This window comes from Fundulus heteroclitus, chromosome 21, assembly GCF_011125445.2.
Source record: "Fundulus heteroclitus isolate FHET01 chromosome 21, MU-UCD_Fhet_4.1, whole genome shotgun sequence".
NCBI lineage: Eukaryota > Metazoa > Chordata > Actinopteri > Cyprinodontiformes > Fundulidae > Fundulus > Fundulus heteroclitus.
This window is the reverse complement of record NC_046381.1, coordinates 4,333,409-4,355,452: the sequence shown is the minus strand read 5'-3', so window position 1 is coordinate 4,355,452 and position 22,044 is coordinate 4,333,409. Positions and strand designations below refer to the sequence as shown.

General features: G+C 39.9%; 1 protein-coding gene across 1 annotated transcript in view; it reads left to right on the top strand.

The window, feature by feature from the left end:
- The window catches only part of cnksr2a (connector enhancer of kinase suppressor of Ras 2a), a 95,543-nt gene that overhangs the window by 37,494 nt on the left and 36,005 nt on the right, over nt 1–22,044 (top strand). Inside the window, exons 4-12 of the mRNA XM_036124870.1 lie at nt 7,549–7,636; nt 8,073–8,114; nt 11,080–11,199; nt 13,716–13,775; nt 14,064–14,132; nt 16,944–17,090; nt 18,464–18,576; nt 18,665–18,819; nt 19,468–19,557. Of these exons, the coding sequence (XP_035980763.1) occupies nt 7,549–7,636; nt 8,073–8,114; nt 11,080–11,199; nt 13,716–13,775; nt 14,064–14,132; nt 16,944–17,090; nt 18,464–18,576; nt 18,665–18,819; nt 19,468–19,557 (884 nt within the window). The remainder of the gene's footprint in view (nt 1–7,548; nt 7,637–8,072; nt 8,115–11,079; nt 11,200–13,715; nt 13,776–14,063; nt 14,133–16,943; nt 17,091–18,463; nt 18,577–18,664; nt 18,820–19,467; nt 19,558–22,044) is intronic.

Sequence of the window (22,044 nt, the reverse complement as noted above, 5' to 3'; positions counted from 1 at the left end):
TTATCTGCCTGATTACTGGTTAGCAGAGCTCTCAGGGAAGGAGTGGTCGTTCAGCTCTCAGGCAGAGCGTAGGTCTCTCTGGAGATGATTGGAAAAGACGTTCCGCAACCTTTTTATGTATAAAATAACAGCAGAAGTTCAGGGACTCTTAGGTCTCATGTATTCTGCTGTCACTTTGTCTGAATTCATCTGCTGAACTCCATCTCAGGTTCTTTGAACTCGTAATTTCCTCTTCATTTACGCGTGTTTGAAAGCAGCCGCAACATGAATTATTAACACGGCCACGGAGAAGCAGTTTCATGTGTCATATACTTTTGCTGATAGCTACGAACGGAGGTATCTGTGACAGTGTTCCTTTATTTCAACCAGAGGCCATGTTTTTTTTTCCCCCTTTGCTGTAAAGTTCTGTAAAAATTTAAAGTCAAATCATCAACAACATGGTTTCCTAGCTGACAGAAATGATAAATTGTAGCTTCAAAACATTAGAGTTTAACTCTCTAAAGAATTTGCATCTAACGTGTCTAATTGCCAGTTTGGTCAACAATTAATTAGCATCCACCAATTGTGACCCTGAATCAACCAATCAGAGTGAATTTTCATTTCAAAAGGAAGTCGTTAAAGTGATAAAATGGTTAAAAAACAAAAACAAGGTGATGACTAATACTGGTGCTTTTACCTAGAAAAAGACATTTTTAAGGGTTTTATTATGCAAGAAGGCTTATTTTTTTCAATTCTGGACTTAACGAGGATGCAAGAAAATGATTTAACATTTGAGAAATATCTCTTTTTAATTCTCATTAAGCACATTTTGGATAAGCTTAAAGAGAATTAACGAGAATTGGTGGATCAGTGCAGACAGAAGAGCTAGTCTAGGCCTAGTCAAAGTTTTGGCTTAGTTCCATCTGAGATTCTGGGCTAAGGACTTAAACAGATCTTTCATGCTGGAAAACCCTCCAGTGTGGCTGCAGAAGAACAAAGCAGCAAGGAGTGAGCCGGAAATCCTTCCACAGTGATGTAAAACTCTCATTACGAGTTATCGACACTTGATGGCAGTTGCTGCTGCCAAGAGTGTCACAACCAGATATTAGGTTTAGGGAGTAATTACTTTTCTTATGGTGTAAGGCTGGTTTGGATGGTTTTATTCCCTTAATGAATAAGAAACATCATTTGAATTATCTTCGGCTTATATTAAAATTTGTTTGATGGTCTGAATCATTTAGGAGGCACAGAAGCAAAGACAGAGGAAGTCTGTGATGCAGAAACTAGTTTTTCACTGCACTGGACTTGCTGTTGCGTTTGAGTGCATAAAATACTTTGCATTGCTAATGATAACAATTACTCTCATCTCAACCGAGTTGACTTTGGCAAACAGAAAGCAACGTAATAGTAACATAATAAACATAATAGCAGAAAGCAAGCTTTTTACACACAATTATTAGCAATGAAAGAAGAAAAAAATCTAAAATTAGCTCTAAACACTAAGAGCAGAAGATAAAAAAGTAAATACTGGAGTGAATAAATATTGCACAGTAGGAATAGAAATATTTTAACAGTGGACTCCTGTCTATTTACATTACAGTATCACAATATGCAACGTGCTAGTGATGGTGCAGCAGCATCCCGAAGTACCTAAGGCGTGTGCAAGTTACCTTATCATCTGGGGACAGTGTAAACGATTAATGATCGGACCTGAACCCCTGCAACCATTAGCATGATGTAAACAGTTATTGAGTCTGTTGTGAGCAGCAGAGATGATAAAGTCTGCCTGCAGCGGGGACGAGCGACCGGCGGAAATGTTCCTTAGAGCAGGGAAGCTGCTGGGATGCAGCAGTGTGTCACTAACAGAGCTCTCCAGCTCCACTACAGCTCCATACATGCAAGATATGGATTACGTGAACAAACATTTAATCTTGATTCTTTTAAATCGAGATTAAAAACACGTGTTTAGGATTGCCTTCGACTGTTTTAGTTAAACTGTTTTACAGAAACATCATTAGTTTAACTTTGTAGTCCAACTGTTTTTAATGTTTGCTTTAAGTTTCTATTTTTCCATGTTTTATTTTGTTTCTACAATTTATTCCTGCTTGCTTTTATTCTGTTTTATTTTCCTATGTTTTAATAATGTAAAGCACTTTGCATTGTCTTGTGTGCTGTAAAATAAATTTGCCTTCGCTTGCCTATAAGCATCCACAGTGCCAGCCCAAGGCAGAAGCGAACTAAATCGCTGCTTGTGAGAATATTATAGATTTTAGGGTCTCAGCACAGGTAAATTAAGATATTTTAGGTTGGTAAAAAATTATAATGCAAGATTTGACGTATTTGGCAAGTTTACCCTAATTGGTGCTGTATAAAGAGTTCTCTTCATTCTTTGATTGTTGTGTTGAATTTGATGCTAAGAGTTTAGTCTTCGTTACGTGTTTGAGCTCGGCTCGTTCACAAATGCATCTCAGCCGATAAAAAAAAACGTGATTGCTTTTAAACTGAACCAGTGAAACTTTGGCCCCCTCTCCCAGATTCTACTAAATCTGTATTGACACACTGTTAGTGGCGGTGATTGTTTCCTACCAGGAAGCGGGGCCCCAAATTCAATTCTGCTCAAGGACCTGAACAACCTTGGGCCACCGCTGCCACCTATAGAGTGTTAACCCAGTCAGGTCAAGTCAGATTAGGAAATTTCATCAGATCAAAACTTTACCAGAGGAACTTATGGTTAGCGAAAACCCATTTACTCTTAAAAATCTGCCTGCGGCTTGATATGTGTGCATCTTCCAGCAAGTTTTACGTCCCAAAGTTTTTACTTCCTGTTAAAATCCTTTAACTGACACCTGAATAAGGATACTAAAAAAAAAAAACAAAGAGTTGTTTTCAGGGCGGTTGCCTGGTTGGTTAGCAGAGTTCCTGCATAGCCTTAGGTTCTGCGTGTGTATATATATAGTAAACCTCAATAGTGATGACCCAAATCCCGCAAACCACTGATAAATCATACACTAGAGGCTGCGGCTGAGTTTTTATCTGGGTCTTTAGAGCGGTGAAGGAAATGTGCCCGTTTCTGCTGCCATCCTAATGTGTGTCATGACTCTGCGCTAACTTTGCTGCTATCTGTTACACCGCGTTGCTTTTGTCAGTTCGTCTGCGTGCAGTCAGTCATTAGCGCCTCATTAACTCCACCGGGCTCCTTATCACTCTCACCTTGTTCACACCTGAGCGCTCGCAGGGTTTAATTTATGAGCATTGTGTTTGCCGGATGGAGCGCTTTGTAGACCCGCTCTTCACTGGGAAATATATCTTTCTTTTTTTTTTTTTTACAGAAGCAGACATGTCAACAAAATGGACAGTGTGTTTGAGAGGAAAACTAAGTGTACCAACACAAAGGAGGCACTGTGAGCTACCAGAGCTCGGGGCAAGAAAACATAATAAATCCAAGCTGGTCTAATAGCTCCGCTCCCAAAGCAGTTCATAGAGAAACATCCAGACGTTAACAGAAGTCGCTTGTGTTTGTTTGCCTCAAAAGCCTGAAGCAAAATGATATAAGGTCTGGAAGGGATGCCCTCTTCACATTCAGCAGAACAGCTCCTTTCATCCACCCGTTCTTTCCTTTCTTCTAAAAACAAATAATGCTCTTAAGAGCCTGGTTCTTTGGCAACTCACAGCAGATTTCGATGTCTTTTCCTGCACTCTGTTGAATGTATTTGCCGGATGAATGTCTGTGACAGAAACTTTGAGTTTTGACGAACCTATAAGTAGTAGCTTAGTGATTAAAATCGGAACAACACATGCACAGTGCCTTTCACGCAGACCAGCCATTTACTGAACGGTGCGTTGTTGCTGTGAAACGCCATTTACTTACTTAAGATGCTGTATTCTTTTCTACTTCTGGTCGGCTTCAGTTACTGGCCTCCATGTTTGCAGGCTGAGGCTCTTTTGCCAACATAAAATACCAAATGCTGCGCTCTGTGTTGGGAACCCTGGGAACTCTCATATGATTGGCTGAGGAACCAGGAAGTAAACACGTAGTAGTTCTTGGCCGTACCTCTAGGTTTGAAAGGAGAAAAACGGGACTAAAACGTTGCTGATAGAGAGGACCGATTGTTTATAGGGAACTTTACTTCCATGCTAAGTGAGAAATGAGAATGATTTAGGTTGATTTTACAGTAAATATCTGACCTATAGCTTCTTTAACAGTGTGGCCTATTGACCTCTACTGTATGCATTGAGCCCCTTTTAATTCGCCCAACCCAAACGAAGTCCAGTGCAACCACTTGACTTTTGAAGTCACCTGATTAGGGGTTTAAAAGTGCCCAAAAATAGTACAATTTTAGTGTATTTCACTTCAGAGCAAAGAGCACATTACAATTTTCTGACAGTTTGATTTGAGCTGATTTTAATACGGACTAAGCTGACATTGGGCAATAAAAATATATATTTAAATCAACTAAAAATTATGTGTTAATAACCTCTTCAAAAATAAATACAAGTATACAAGATTGTACCCAGAGGCTAGTTTTCATCTTTTTTCCCTTGGACAGGTTGATGGCCCCTAATAAACGGGAGGAAATGACACAATAAATGTTGCTCTAATACTGAGACGGTCCAGTGTGCGTGTTGTTCTTGAACGCACCATTAAAACACCAACAGAGGAACTCCTCTCGACACAGTACCGCTGCGTGGACACATTCCTGATGCAAAAAGACTCCCTGGCATTTGTGGAAGATCAAATGCTCCAGGCAGCTGCATCTGCAGAGTAGCTGATTCTCTTATTAGAGTAATGATGTTTACATATTTACGTTCGGCTTGGCATTATTTGAACTTTGATGTGAGTAATTAAGTTTAGAAAAGAGAGAAAACTATGTACCTAGCAGAAAATGCTGACATACAGTAAAGGTTTGGCACAATCTACCTTTCTTTCTCTGTTTTTTAACTGAATGAGAAACTGAGGAAAACTAACGCTGGATATCCCTCTGAACACCATCCCTCAATCATCCGTGTTGTGAAACGTGGCAGTGGCAGCATCATACTGTGGGGATGCTTTTTTTAATGCAGGGACAGGGAAGCTCGTCATAGTTTATAGGACATTCTAGCTAATTTTAAGGCACTCCTAGGCTGCAAAAGACTTCATCTTAGATTGTATAGTAGAGTTTTTTTCCACCCCTCCTTTCACTTTGCTTTTACTTTTGCTACTATTATTTGGACTATCCCATAAACTCCTAATAAAATACATTAATGTTTGTGGTTATAACATGAGAAAATGTAAAAATGTTTAGAACAATTAAGCAGTAAACTGTATCATATGTATATATATATATATATATATATATATATATATATATATATATATATATATATATATATATATATATATATATATATATATATCGCTGCAAAATTTCTCTTTGGCTACTCCGGTTCACATTACACATAATGAAGGCAGAAAAACTGACAGATGAACAAGGGTTACCTTTTTTTTGTAACGTTCAGGAAAGTCACAGATAAAGATATACATATGCATGCATATTATATAGTGAAAAAGCTCTGTATGATTATTTTACGGGACAGTTGCAAGTTGTATATGTATTTAAACAGGTTTAATTATAAATATAGTACAACATATTACTTGAAACAATTTTACATTAATAAAATAAATTAATTAAAAAATCCTCCTGGTGCCAAACCCTGTTCAGCTGGATGTCATTTTATTCTATTTTAAGGAAGAGAGATACACAAACCCAAGCACAATATAATTTTGCATAAAAAATTAAACCAGAAGTTTGAGATTCACATCTTATAAACAATTATAAGAACATTCAATGATCAGTCATTTACTGTAATATGTTTTAAAGGCATTGTAGAAATGAAATGTTTTTAATGTTACATTTGAACCACATTTAAGACGTTTTTAATGTCATACACACGAAAAATTACTGCTTTTATTTGCACTGAAATATATTTCCTGGACCCCGGGCTTTATGGAAGAAATGAGTGAGCGTTATGATGGCCAAGAACTGTGGATTAGGTTCATTTAGAAGCAAATTGATTCAGTCACATGATTAACAAACGCGTTTCAAAGCCATGAAAACAGCATCGCTGACATTTAGCAACATGTCTGACTGATGGCAACCTTTAATTCTGACAACTCTAAAATATGATGACAATTTACCACCTTCTCTGGCAATTAGCACATGAACAATTCAGCAAAATAACAGATGAATTGAGAAATATTACTCATTATTGACCTGTGATACACTTCAAAACAAACTATGTTACAAATAATAATAATAATAGAAAGAACAGAGACCTCTTTGTACACACTGAGTAAAATAAAAACTCGGAAAAACGTGAATTATAAACTGTATTCATTTCACAAACAGGGAGCAAGTGCAGCGATTTGCATACTAGCTGCAGAAACCTGAACGATTTTAAGGAGATCTACAAATATGGATCTCAATATTAAAATCACTTACAGATAATATAAAGCACAAGTGATGTTTTCCGTGTTCTGTTTTGATAGGAATCTATTTTAGCCTGGCAATGTTTAAGATAATAAAAGTAGGGAGATTCAGTGAAACACTTTAAGTGGAGGTTAAAATCAAGGTGCGATGATGCGTAAGTTTCTTACCTGCTGTCAGGTCTTTAGCCTCATGGAGTCGAATTGATTGTTGATTTCTAACCTCGCTTTTTGCATTACGCTTGAAATTCTGATAAATCCATTCAATGATATTTTTGGACGGTCTGACTTAGTGACCGCGGTGGCTGAAGCTCAAGTGGAGACACTAAAATATAAAGGTGTACGCCGTCAGGCTATATTAAGTGAGGTCAAGAACGCTATAATCTGCACCAGAGGAAACAATGTTGATATTCAATAAAACTGGTCCAAGATCTTTGTTTACTCATATTTATATTTACCGAATCTTTGAAAGTTTTTCTTTTCACTATCACTTCATGCATGCTCAGTATGAGGGATTGCTGCAAAGCCATCAGCAATGCAGACGACTCTCCCTGTGGCTCTACGCTCTTTCAGGAGGAGTGAATGCTGCTTGGAGAGACTTGATGCAACCTGCTGGGTTTCCTTAAAGAGGAAACTTTCTGATCAATCTGTATAATCTGATTGAATTTGACTTTGGAAAGTGCCTTGACATGACATGTATCATTAATTGGCGCTATATAAATAAAATTGAAATGACTTGAATTGAAAGTTTCTCTCAATCTGCCAAGTAAGATCCAAACCAGTTTAGCACAGTATAAGACATTCTTTTCAGCTTTTCAGTCAGTCAGTTAGGATGTTTTGATCATCTGTGTCAAAAGGGCAAAATGTCGAGGAAAAACTTTTGCTCTTTTGTTGTTTTAATGAAATAGTTTTTTTTTTTTTTTTTTTTTTTTAAATGACCTAAAATGAATCCTGCTTAAAATATTACAGCATGGTGGTATTTTTCCTCTCACCTCTGCACACCCTCTCCCTCCAACAATGCCCCCCCCCTGACCATCTCCCCTGCTCATCATCCAGCGCTGCAGCAACAGTAAAGGACTCACCGCTGTGTTATCTTTTCCTCCCAGGTCTCCCTTTGCTGCTGTGGCAGACTACTCCGTTACCCGAAATAATGTCATTCAGCTCTGCCTGGAGCTCACCACCATTGTACAGCAGGTGTGTGGAAGCGTTTGTGTGCGTGTTTTGAAGGCTGATAGCTTTTATTCTGCTGCTGCTCGGAGCGCGAGGCTGAGGGGGAGCTGCCGTGGGTTGACATATCCCCCTTAAGTGCGGCGTATGCATGTGGGCGGGCGGGTGTGATGCAGCCGCCGCGGAGTCTGAAACCTTGAGCGAGACTCGATTCTTTACTATTTTAGTCCTTTTCAGCCTGTCTTTTATATGACTGATGTGTGTATGAATAAAAGATGAATGCATGTCTGTTTGTGTGGGCGTTCGCTGAAACCGCGGCGGTATATCGGATGCAGGTGGCTGGGGTTGGGGAATGCGAGGCCCAGGCAGCGTATAGATAGAGATGCTTTAGCAGCGTGAGACGACGTGCGTGTGCATGACAAAATGTTCTCGTGCTTCATCGGGTTTCTCTCTGTTCCCCCAGGACTGTACGGTGTTTGAGACGGAGAACAAAATCCTTCATGTGGTGAGTTTGTCTTTAGCCAGATGTTGCTTTTATGTCCCAGTCCCACGGAAAATAAACTCCACGGCGGCACAGACGAAGAAGCCGTTTTAATTGTGTGTTTTAACTGTCTGGAGTTGAGCACCCCTAATGTTCTTTAGCAAATCTGGAGCTATGGCTGGAGGCGACTGGCATATCTTTATAACAGGGGGACCCAGGAAGCTTTTCTCTCTTCACTGGCGCTACTTTTAATGTCTGTTTCTGTGGGAAATATCAGATATTTGTCCGCAACGTTTAAGAGTGCCTCATTTTCTGTCTTTCTTTGCTTTGGTGCTTTTCCCCAAGCTTATCTAATCAGTGTCACGTTCCAACAAACATGTATTTGCTGATAATTGCAGATGCTGGTACAATTTAGCAAACGTTTGGTGTCAATGTCATCAACATCATCGTCTTCTTTTTAAAAGCATTTGCATTTATCAAACAGAGATGTTGCCCTGCCAATTTCTACAAAGGACCTAAGGAATATTTCTTTTGAAAAGTGGTTGTGTGTAGTGGTTATAAGAAGTCAGTATTATACCGACCGCAGCCAGAGTGAGCCACATGTCAGGGAAACATGCTAATGACTGATCAAGGTGTAATTGCTGCTCCAGCCACTGTTCAGCAGAAAGGGGCAGCGGCATCTTTTGATCTGGGTTTCTGTGCCCTGAGATTCTTCACCTTAAAGTCGCAACAAATAAATTGGTGTAACACAGTCGTTCTCAAATTTTTTCAGAGGCGCCCCCCTTTGGTGAAGAAACATAATTCAGGCACCCCCATCCCAACAAAAAGGGACAATAATGTAACTTTTATCATCTCTGTTTTAATGTATTAAAGCTGTCGTTCTGAAGATTACCCACAACCCCTTTTAAAATTTATAACATATATATGGGTTTATTCTTAAAATATTACAATAGGTTTTAACAACTTGAATGTTTCAAAATTGCCCCACTTTTTTAACTATATAATATTAACAACAATATAAATGGCTTTTAGCCCCGACTCGTACCTGCAGTCAACTTTTAACTAGCTATGGACTTCAAATGGAAAAAAAAATATTAAAGACAAAGCTCATTTACATTAGATTTTGGACATTTTTAGGAGGTAATTAATAATATTCATCATATACTGTAGGTACAGACCAAACAGCAGGGGGTGCTGTTATCACATTTGGAAGGCCTGTATTTTCTGGACATAACAAAGTAAGGCTGTACTTGTGCCCCCACTGCAATACCTCCACGCCCCCCCCCCCCCCCCCCTCCACCGAAGGGATGCGCCCCGATATTTGAGAATCACTGGCGTAACATATGATGCAAAACAAACATCCCGATCACTGCTCCAAAGACCAACCGGGCCCTGGTGACGTTCTTTGCTTGGGAATCTTTTTTCTTCTCTAAGGTTCAGTCTGTTATGCAGATTAAGCAATGCAAGACTGAAGGATGCACCGAAGATTTGCTCCGTAGCACTGTTGCCTTGCAGCAAGAAGATCCTGGGTTCAAATCCCAGATTCAGTTTTTTCTACTTGGAGTTTGCATGTTCTGCCTGTGCATACCTGGGTTCCCTCCAGATGTGGTGGCTTCCTCCCACAGCCCAAAAATATTAGAAACAACTTAATTGGTGAATTGGTCTTCCTAAAAATTGCCTTTTAGGTATGAGTGTGTGCATGCATGGTTAAAACAAAAGACTGGCTTAAACTATTGAGAAAGGTGGCTTATTTTGGCTAATTAAGAGTTCCTTTTGATTGAATAATTAACTTATCTGAAGTGAACCAGGGATCAAAAAAAGTCTTTGGAAGTTGAAAGATCAAAGTCCAAATGTCGGTTCACACTGTGGCTGAAAACACCTCATTTGAAAAGATCAATGTTGTACAAAAAGCAAAGCATACACACATTGTCCTTATCAGTAAAATTTATGTTCTCTCTATGCATCCAGTTGATGATGTTGCTATAAACAAGGTTGGTTTATTCTACAAAAAATCTGAGAAAAGGTCTCTTTATCTCTAAAAAAAAATCTTATTGAAAGATTAACTGCAGTTCGAAATAATACCTGCAGTTATGAAACACGTTAAACAGCACAATGCCCTGGTTTGATCCACATTACAGGACCTATGCAGCAGCGGAGAAGAGGGAAAAAAATCTGTAAGCTCATCTTTGAGATACACTTTTGAGAAGCCAACATTAAAAAATGTTTTATATCAAGTCCCTCTCACCTGATTAATGGAGTGAAGCCATGTTTAATACCATTAGATCCACCCAGGCCATCCCTTGTTGTGACAAATCAACGTGTCAGCTGTGAGGAGCTCCCATTAGTCTGATTCATTTGGGACTAATCAAGAAACAAGCATGGCCATGCCAACAGGCTTTCAAGGTTCTGAGATATTTTCAGCGAAATGACACTTTGAGTACAAAAAACGGAGGTGCACGAAGTCAGGGAATGATTAGTGAAGGTCCTGGGATGGGGAATCTTTATTAGGCAGCAGGGATTTTACTGTCGACGTGGCAGAAAACTTTTCAAGAAAAAGTTTAGTGACTTCCGCTGTGGCTGATCCAGAAATAGAGTCAGCAGTTTTTATTCAAAACCCTCTACGTGACGGAAAAGACGACTGGAGCTGCAGATGTCTTGTGTTTGCCAGGAAAGAAAAACATGTATTTTAATTAAATTCACCTCCATTATACCTGGGGAGGTGGAGGTGGTGGGGGATACAATTATTGGGGTTTACCGAAGTGCTGAATTGATAAATAAAAAGATTAACTTTGCTGGAGTAAAACCTGCCGGTGTTCATGCGAGCCGTGTGCCTTCCTGTCGGAGCTTAATCTGATTTCCCACGCCTGGAAATAGATGTTTTTTTTGCTCCGTGACGAATACGGCTTCTTATACCAATAAAGCAACGCTTAGTCAATATAAATCCTCTGTTTTCTGTTTCTTTTTGCTGTTTTATTCCTCTCTCCTACAGTGTAAGACTCTGTCTGAAGTGTGCGAGCACATCGTATGCGTGTCGTCGGACCCTCTGGTTTCCCAGTCTGCCCACCTTGAGCTGGTTCACCTCACAAACACCAAACCCTCTGAAGGCCTGGTACCCTCCTCCTCTTATTCTTCTGTGTTTGTCATGTAGATCGTTAGACAAGAAATGTTTTCTATTGCGTCCCTTTCACATCTAAATAAATGCAACATGGCCCTGAAGTAGTCCCCGCCTGGACTAACGGGCTTCGTTGTCACTCTTAAATGTTTCAGATCAAACATTTTAATATTGGATAAAGATAACCAAGCTGTGGGGCTCCAGGACTGCTTTTCCTCTTGGGGACATGGACAACTTGCCATATTAGGAAAAATAGGGCTGGACGATATAGAAAAAAAGCATATTGCTCAAATAAAAATCATATTGATCGATATTGATAATTATCATCAAATTCAAAACGTATATTTTAAGTGCAGCCCTGGCCATTTTTTGCTGTTGTTTAGCGACTTATTTTTAGATAAAGACACACAAACACTGAATTCAAACTCAACCCTTTATTCAACCAACTTTTTAACCAAGTTTTTAAAAAAAGAAGTTTTTAAAAAAAGAAAATAGTACGTGTGAACTATTTGAAGGGGGCGGAGCTTAGTGACAGAGTGTTCCTGGGTCTATTTGTGATTGGTTGGGAGGATGTAATGACTGAAATATTAACCTACATGATAGGCTAGAATGCAAAAGGAAGGAAAACTGTTATTCTATTGAACTTTTTACTGACCCTTTTTTTTTTCTATCAATCGATGTATATTGTTATTGAATTGTCGTCCAGCCCTTGTGTAAATCCATAAATTCTGCTCTCTGATAGAACGTCCTGGAGAGGAATGTCAGGCCATCAGTTCAGGACCTGAAGCTCAAGTGGACTTTGGTTCTGCAACACCACAATGGTCCAAAACACACCAGGATGTCCATCTCTGAGTGGCAGGAATAAAGCTAAAGTTTTGAATCAACGGGCGGTTTGTGCCCCAAAATCCTCCGATGTTGTTTACTTCAAAAAACATTCTGTGAGGAAGAGCTGATAAGAAAAGCTAAACCTGGAGGCGAAAAACAGACTCTTTACCAATTATTGGCAACGCTTAGAGCAGGGGTGTCAAACTCATTTTGGTTTAGGGGCCGCATACAGATTAATCTGATCTCAAGAGGGCCACACGAGTAAACTCATTGCAAGATTAAATAGAACTAATAAATGTGGACTTGTTGTTGATTTTTATATTAAGTTAATTTCACTTTTACACAATATATTATGAATAACCTCAGCGTTTTTAAGAAAAGTATGTACAATTTCAACAATACTTTTCCTCAGTTAAACATTTACTTAAGTGCATGATGCATAAGAACTGATCACAGTGATTATACAATGTTGAAAAACATTTATTCACATTTTTTGGAACTTAAAAACACTGTCCTGCATGACAAAATACATCAAACAGATAAAAATCAAGAAATGATTTGAATTTTTCCACACCTGAAGCTTAATCTGCTAATCAAAACACAGCGCCCCTCGTGGACAATATAGGAACTGCATATTTTCAATTAAACAAAGTACATGTTTTTTTCAATAATTGTTTTATCATTCTCTTCCTTTTATCTTGTCCACTTGTGAAAGTCAAATCTGATGAGCTCTTTGTGGCATCTTATTGCCACATTGCCAGACAGGACACTGGAAAAAAAAATAAAAAATTTTTTTTTTTTTTTTTTATAATGATAATGCAGTTAGCCACAGGGCCGGACTAAATTGTTCGGCGGGCCGGATCCGGCCCGCGGGCCGTTTGTTTGACACCCCTGGCTTAGAGGCTGAACCAGTGGGTTTCGATTGCTTGTATCCGTTAATAAATGACATTATCATAAAAATAGTGTTTTGGATTAGCTGAGCTCAGTTTTTGTCTGACACTAAAATTGTCTTGATGATCTGAAACATTTGAATGACAGAAAAGCAGAAAAGAGAGCTAAAAAATGTTCAATAATTTTTGTACGCTGATCAAGCTCTTGCAACACGGCAATCCCGTTTCTCAGACTTTCAAATAATTTGATCCGTTTTCTTTAAGGTTTATCTCCGTTCAACGTTTCCAGGAGACGGTCTGAAATAAACGTAGTTTAAAACAGAAATGGTGTGTTTTTAATAGAAAGTTGAGGCGCCTTGTTGTTAGACGCAAACAGTTTTCGCACAGCGGGCTTTTGCCTCTCACAAACAGCCAAAATTTCCACAACTATTCAGGTGCAAGTTTTGCTTTTCAGTGCGACAAAGTCTTTAAACTCTGCGCTGAAAGTGACTGTGACAGCAGCCGGCCCATGAGAGAAAGATTCAGAGTGTCCTCAGCTGCAACCAAACCTCCAGCAGAAGGTTTAACACTTCAAGAAAGCTGAAAAATCTTTGCTTTGCTCTGATGTTGTGATGGCGCGGAGAAGCCGACTGGATGTTTTGAGCCTTTCTGTTGCTGCAGACATTTGGAGAATTTTATCCAAAGAGGGAATCGACGCTAAAACCCCGTGGTGAACAGAACCAGAAGCTCCGTCCCGTCTGGGTTTTAAAGTCAAATGAGTTTTGTTTCACCTGTTGAGCTGTTGTTTCTGTCCATCAGGGGATGTACATCAAGTCCACGTACGACGGCCTTCATGTGATCACAGGAACCACTGAAGGGGTGAGATGATTTTTATTTTATTTTTTATTTTTTTTTACTTTCCAGGCTTGGATTTCTCACCTCAGTCTGAGTTGTTAAAAATCAATTTCTGCCGTCAGCAAATCTGTCGACATCAGTTTCCACAACAGCCGATCATATTCCATATGGATGACTCTGCACGGCTCCCCTGCCTTTACGCCATCGATTGTTTAAGTGGGGTTGCTGTGAAACTTCCGTAAAAGTGTCAGACGGGAATCAATGTGCTCAGATGGATTATTAATCTGCTCCTTGTGTCTTCTATGATGTTAGTCTCCGGCTGACCGCTGCAAGAAGATCCACGCGGGAGATGAAGTCATCCAAGTTAACCACCAGACTGTGGTAGGTTCAGAATCAGTCTGTCCGTCTACATTTTACGTGAGAGACCAACACGAAAAAGCAGCGGATAGCTGTGAAGTGGGAGGGAAATTATATCATCTGAAAAATCTGGCCTGCATTTTTATTTTTCCTCCTTGATCCTGTGAAGCCTGAATGAAATCCAAGTGCTTTTAGATATCGCCTAATGAGATGCGACAGCTTAGGTTCACTTCAATCTCCGGGTGAATCCAGGACATCTCAGACACCATTAAGTAACAACCAGCGTTTATTTGTCAGGGAAGCAGACATGTTAACTCTGGAGGAGCTGCAGGAAGCCACAGCTCGGGTGAAATATTCTACTGCTGAATTATTAGTGATGAACTTCTTTAGGGTAACAATAAGGAAAGAGTTATTGTTGAAGGTGAGTCATGAGGGTTACCGTTCAAGGTTTGTCACAAGGCATGCAGGCCAGACGGCAAACGTGTGAAAGAAGGGAATGAGAGCTGTGGAAGAAGACTGACGCTGGACATTACCCAGAAAGCACCATGCCTGCTGTGAAACATGGCGGTGGTGGAATCATGCTGAGGGGATCTTTACTTTAGCAGGGAGAGGAGAGATGGTCAGAGATGATGGGAAGCTGGGTGGAGCTAAACAGAACCATCCATCCATCCGTCCATCCATCCATCCGTCCGTCCGTCCATCCATCCATCCATCCATCCATCCATCCATTATCCAGCCGTTCATCCATCATCCATCCATCCATCCACCCATCCGTCCGTCTATCCATCCGTCCATGCATTGTTGATCCATCATCCATCCGTCCATTATCCAGCCGTTCAGCCATCATCCATCCATCCACCCATCCATCCATTATCCAGCCGTTCATCCATCATCCATCCATCCATCCATCCATCCGTCCATCCATCCATCCATCCATCCATCCATTATCCAGCCGTTCATCCATCATCCATCCATCCATCCATCCATCCGTCCATCTATCCATCCGTCCATCCATCCATCCATCCATCATTGATCCATAATCCATCCGTCCATCCATCCGTCCGTCCATTATCCATCCGTCCATTATCCAGCCGTTCAGCCATCATCCATCCATCCACCCATCCATCCGTCCATCTATCCATCCGTCCATCCATCCATCCATCATTGATCCATAATCCATCCGTCCATCCATCCGTCCGTCCATTATCCATCCGTCCATTATCCAGCCGTTCAGCCATCATCCATCCATCCACCCATCCATCCGTCCGTCTATCCATCCATCCATCATTGATCCATCATCCATCCATCCATCCATCCATCCATCCATCCATCCATCCGTCCGTCCATTATCCATCTGTCCATCCATCCATCCATCGTTGATCCATCATCCATCCATCCATCCATCCATCCATCCACCCATCTATCCGTCCGTCTATCCATCCGTCCATCCATTCATCCATCATTGATCCATCATCCATCCGTCCATCCATCCATCCATCCATCCATCCGTCCGTCCATCCGTTTAGCCATCATCCATCCATCCACCCATCCATCCGTCCGTCTATCCATCCGTCCATCCATTCATCCATCGTTGATCCATCATCCATCCATCCATCCGTCCGTCCATTATCCATCCATCCATCCATCCATCGTTGATCCATCATCCATCCGTCCATCCATCCGTCCGTCCATTATCCATCCGTTCATCCATCCATCCATCCATCCATCCATCCATCCATCCATCCATCCATCCATCATCATTCATTCACCTGTTGTCCATTTGTTCATCCATCATCATCATCATAATAAATTTGTATATTTTGTGCTTTTATTGTATTATCTAATTCATGTATTTGAGTCTGTGCATTTGTTATTATTATTATTATTATTATTATTATTATTTATTTTTTTATTATTATTTTTTTTATTATTATTATTATTATTATTATTTTAGCCTGTTGTTTACTGTACAGCACTTTGATCCTTGGGAAATTTTAAAGTGCTTTACAAATAAAGTTTGATTGGATTGGATTATCCATCTATCATCCATCCATCCATCCATCCTTCCATTTGTACAGCCATCATCCACCCATCCTTTTCCCTACTATGTGTGGTTTTTGAACGTTTTCAGTAGGAATGCATAAATATAAAATAAAGTAAAAAAAGGAAAGAAAGCTTTGGTTTCACGTTAAAATGTGTGGGAACGCTTAATTTGGAGATCGCATCCAATACCCGAAAGATGCTCAGATCCAACAAGATGTAAAAAATATAGAGAGCTTTACAGCTTTAGAGGTGAAAAGGAGAGAGGCCCATCCCCAGTAAACACAAACCCTATGTTCATAACATGTTGCTGTGGCTCTACCAGAGCCTGCCTGCTTTTAGAAAACGTCTCTTTGATCATGAGCAGATCTCAGGTCAGCTCGGTAAGCTCAGGTGTAACGAGGCTACCAGTATCTCATCCCAGTGGACAGTTTCATGTTTGTTTACAGTTTTTTTTTATCAGATCAGCTGCAGGCAACAAGTGTAGGTGTGGCTTTTTGCACATGGTGGGTATAAATGTAAAAACGATGGATGATAAAATGCTTTTGTTTTGGAAATGAGGGCAGGTTACATCACACGAAGCCTCTATAGATAGATTTACCGCCTCGCCACCTACTTGCTTTGCTCAGAAGCCTCAACAGGCAATCACGATGTGAACTGGATTCAAACTTCAGCCTGCATGTAAATGATCCTCGGTGGAGCATAAATGAGTGAGCGTTCTTTTTTTTTTTTCTTTTTCTTACAGAGGATGATATTTCCAACATTGTTCTCTGTTCCCTTATCTGTGCTCCACAGGTGGGCTGGCAGTTGCGCAACCTGGTGGGGTCGCTGAGGGCCGATAAAGGCGCCGTGTCCCTGACCCTGAAGAAGCGTCCGCAGAGCACGCTCAGCTCGGCCCCTGCGCTGCTGAAGAACATGCGCTGGAAACCCCTGGCTCTGCAGGTTGGACCGCCTCTACCTTTTATAGACTTTATTAAAGCGTCTTGCTGGCCCACATCGACTCCCTGAAGCATTCTTCCTCCTGCTCGGTCGCAGCCAAAGCGTGTAATTAGGTCACGAAGCTGTGGCTCAGCACGGGGTTTGTTAGCCGGCCGAACGAAGTGAATGGAAAGAAAAACTAATGGCTTTCCACCCACGTTGTCAGAACTCAGCTGAATGTGAAATATCCACCACTAATTATCTCTAATTAACGACACAAACTGGAGAAACAGGAAAGAAAAGTGTTTGTGCATCAAAACTTGACTTCCTTGTTGTGTTTTGCTCCACTGATGCACACATTATTACCTGCTTTTTTTGACACAGTCACAAATTGAACGAAATTACACTTTTACATTTACTGCCCTTTAAGAACACCTTAAAATTAAGTAGCTTAATATTGCACGGCAGATTTTACAAAAATGCAACGTTCCGTTTAGTACAGTTATTTAGCATGGAAGAAAACATCCCATAATCAAATAATTGCTTTGAACAAATTCCTTTGTGCTGCAATTAGCGATGCTAACTATAACATTTCAATTAATTATAGTTAAAATATGGAATAAATTTAACTGAATAATTGTTTTTAATTTATAATTTACTTTATTTAGCAGTGCATCAGAAACTTTTAAGTAATCGATGAGTTAATGGTTTCCCTGGGGCATAAATACGATGTGATCTGTTCCTTAGCCACTATTCAAACTGAGAAAAAAACAAGCAAACATGCCTTTGAAGTAAGACAGAAGTGGGTTGAGCTTCATAACTCCAAAAAATGGCAGCAAGGATGTACTTGCCTAAACAACTCTATATCTACAGTCAGAGCTACAACAACAACAGTGAGCAGGATTTAGAGGAGAAAATGGTAAAACTGCAGCAAAAAGCATCATTTTGAGGTCTCCAGAACAACTAGTCGACTATATCTGCATGCCAGCGGTAGTCTGACTACTGTTAAGTCCATTAAAGGGTCCATAATACTGTGAGCCTTTTTTTGTTACCTCTAATTGATTGTTGTTTTTTATGATTTTTATGCTATTTTAGCTTGATATATTTTATTTTTGTGCCTTTTAAATTTTACACTAAGCAAACAAACAAAATTTACATTGCTACACACCCAAAGGCCTCTGGCTACCTTCTTAGAGTTCATAACATAATTCAAAGAATTAATTAACAATTAATTAATCATGGGTGAGGACACGTGATGCTGTGGGCCTGTTTCTCTTTCAAAACCCCACCAAAGATTGTTTGCGTGCTGTACATCACAAGCTTTATTATTTAAAAGCAGACCCTGATAGACATTGTCAAAAAAATTTATGATTAGCTTCTTTTTTTTTTTAATCCAGCCTACCAGAAGCCCAGGCAGTGGCTCGGCCACACCCTCAGGCACACCCACCAAGAGCTCCGCCCTCCAGGACCTGTACATCCCACCTCCCCCTGCGGAGCCCTACACTCCCAGGTACTTCCTCCGCATCTTATAAAGTCAAACTGCATCCGTCAGCGTTCGTAAATCTTCTGACGGGCGTCTGCCTCTGGTGTTGCCCTAGAGATGAGTCAGGAGCCTTGTCTGGAGACGAAGCGTCTCGCAACCACGGCGTCGTCAGTGCTGCCAAGCGCTCTGAATCACCAAACTCCTTCCTGGATCAAGAGTCTCGCCGGCGAGAAGAGGAGGAGCCAGTGTACTGCACCACGCCCACATATGGTTCGCGGGGTTTTTACCCATCATGTGTCGCTACGGGTGAAGGGGAACGAGCACAGGCTCCTTCTGTTGATTTGAACCACTTGTAAAAAACTATTATTAGGGAGCTTTTTATAAACAAGGAAAATACTAACTTTAATGTTTGTTTTTGGTGTTTGCCGCAATTTTTTCAAAGAATCTGCACGGTGGTAAATATCTAAGGCACAAATGCACTGCAAAAACAGAATTAAAAACAAGTTAAATTTTCTAAAAATAAGTGTATTTGTCCTTGATTTGAGCAGGTAAATAAGACTAATTGCCAATAGAATAAGATTTTTTTTCTCTAAAAATAGGAACAATTCATCTCCATCATCTTATTTCAAGTGCAGGATGTCTAATTATCTTATTTTAGGGGTAAAGATACTCATTCCATTGGCAGATAATCTTATTTACTGGCTCAAATCGAGGACAAATAGACTAACTTTAAGAACATTTTACTTGTTTTTAGATCCGTTTTTGCTGTGTGTGTGTCTTTCTTCATAGGCAAATTCATACAAATTACATTAATGACACACAGATAAAGTTCCTGCTCTTCAGGACTAAAGCTTCTGCTTAAACGAGCGATTTGCAGAGCGAATAATGTTGACTTTTTGTTCTAATGTGCCCTTGTAGGCAGGCTGAGGCCCATCTCCATGCCTGTGGAGTGCAACTGGGTGGGCAACTACGAAGACCCGGCCAAGCTGAACAGAGAGACCCGCAGAGGTGAGTGCATGGGCGCCCAGCTGTCTCTTCAGAGGTGCAGGTTGGACATCGGTTAAATGTTCCCGTCTGTGGCGCGTTACAAAGCCATCAGCGGATCTGTGGGCCTCTTTTCTAGTTCCTCCTGTCATTACCATCACAGAGGAACCAAATAAAAGCTGATGAAGAGCGAAGGAGGCACAGAGACATAGAGAGAGAGAGAGAAAGAGCGAGAGCGCCAGCACAAAGGCAGAGGAAATGAAAGGCAGCCATGAAAGAAAGAAAAAAAAGAATAGAAGAATCAGAAAGAGAAGAAAGAGGGATGAGAACAGAGAAAAAGGAGCGAAAAAAGATCGTTCTCTCTGACCTCCACCTGAATCACTCACACAGTTTCCATGGAGACGCTGACAGCTTCTCACTTTCCTCCGGCCGCTGCTTAGCAACCCTAGAAAGGACAGGAGGGAGGAAACTGCAGAGAGGAAACCTCAGTTTGGAGAGAAGGTGGAGAGAAGTTTGAACGGTGGACCAGATGTGCAGAGCAGGGAACAGCTGTGGTCCTGACGAATTACAGTAGGCTGCTGTTATGTAAGGTTGTCATTTATGTAGGATCCAACATGCTAAACGCAGGCTGATAAAACTTACTTTATATTAAGGCACCATTAGATTTTTTTTTTTTTAAATAATCATACTTGCCATAGCTTGCAACACAAATTAGCTAAACAGAAACTACATAAAAATTTGAAAATATGCAAATTCTGTTTCTTGGTGTAGATCAGGGGTGTCCAAAGTGTGGCCTGGGGGCCATTTTTGGCCCCTGTGCTGATTTTGTACGGCCCTCCAACTAAAATTCATAATTCATAAGATTTGGCCGACCAGCGCTGGTGGCTTTTTGCAGATGGAAACTTTTCACTTATAATTGGGGCAAATTTAATATAGACTATAGGTTAAAATCTTACAATTGAATGTTTAATTGAATGTTCAGGACAACACAAAACATTTGTCTTTTAATAATGATACTACTAATAATAATCATCTTTATTGTCATTGCAATGTACACTCCAATGAAATTTGTTCTCTGCATTTAACCCGTCCCCTTGGGGAGCAATCTGAGGTTAAGGGTCTTGCTCAGGGACCCCACTTTTTACATCCACTTTAATTTCATTGGTGCATTAAAATCTGATTGGAATTAATTTAATACAGTTTAATATATTTATGTTATTTATTTGTACAAATTTTTTGGGCCCTCGAGCGCTTTCGGTTGAACAATTTTGGCCAATAGCTGAAAAGTTTGGACACCGCAGGTGTAGATGAATGAAACACACATAAAAACATGCACACTGTTATTGGGAAGAAAATCAAAATAGTACTGAAGTAACCGAATCTTCACTCCCTGACCCTGTTAATGTAAAAGCTAGCAATAAAACCGCATCACAGCCGGTTGTTAAAAACTCCATTGGGTACTAACACTTTGTGATAATAATTGCTGTTTTATATCAACTATTATGACTTTTATTAGTATTACCATACTTATCATTATTGTATTACTGTGACTGAGGAAACCTTTTTTCTTTCTGATGTTGTTGTAGTTGCTATAGTTTGCTCCCGACTATCAAATTATTTTATTTGCCTTATCGATAAACACACTGTGAATAATTACTGGGCTACACTGGAGTCTTTAATTAAAGAATTGGCTACTTGCACACATTTTATTTGTCTTTTTGTCTATTCACTTATTCTTATTGGCCTTGTGTGGTTGTTATGAAAAAATATTGTAAGTACATTGGGTCCCAAGTTGTGTAATTCTTACAAATTTGGTTAAAAAAACAAACAAAAACAAAAACAAAAAAACTGACCTATTGTTTATGAACAAGCATTAGCAGTGTAGCTCAGTTATCTCCCAGAAATAGTTCAAATGTTAGCAGCTTAAGACTCCTATTAACTGTTGTTTTAATAGGTTATGAGATATTTGTGATTAGGTTATAATTTTGACTAGTGGGTGAGAAAAATAAAAATTACATGGCTAAGACTGAATCTTCACCCCTCCTTACATATAACCTAGCTTTAGCATAATAACTATCTGCCATGTAAAGTTAGAAATATATAACTCTCATTGTTTTAATAGTTATTGAATTAGTCAGAAGTATTCCTCAATTATGACTATAGGACAACAGAAATAAAAAAATACAACTTGGATAAATTCTTTACTTGCTTACATAGAAGCTAGCATTACCATTTCAGCTACAAAAAGTTAGAAAAGTAGAAACTTAAAGGCATTAATTTAAAAGTGAATGCATTTTTATAACACACACTGCTATAGTTTGATAGGATGCAGACCTCTCAACTTTTATCAAAAGTTAGGAGTGAGATTATGCTAATTTGGGGGCGGGGCTTGTTTGGGGGCGGGGCTAACCGGACCCTGGAAGAGCCATCTCATTTTTATCCCACCAGACAATGAAGTAGACATGTATTACTTGTGTTAAAAAGAGAAAGAGACATATTAATACTTAATAA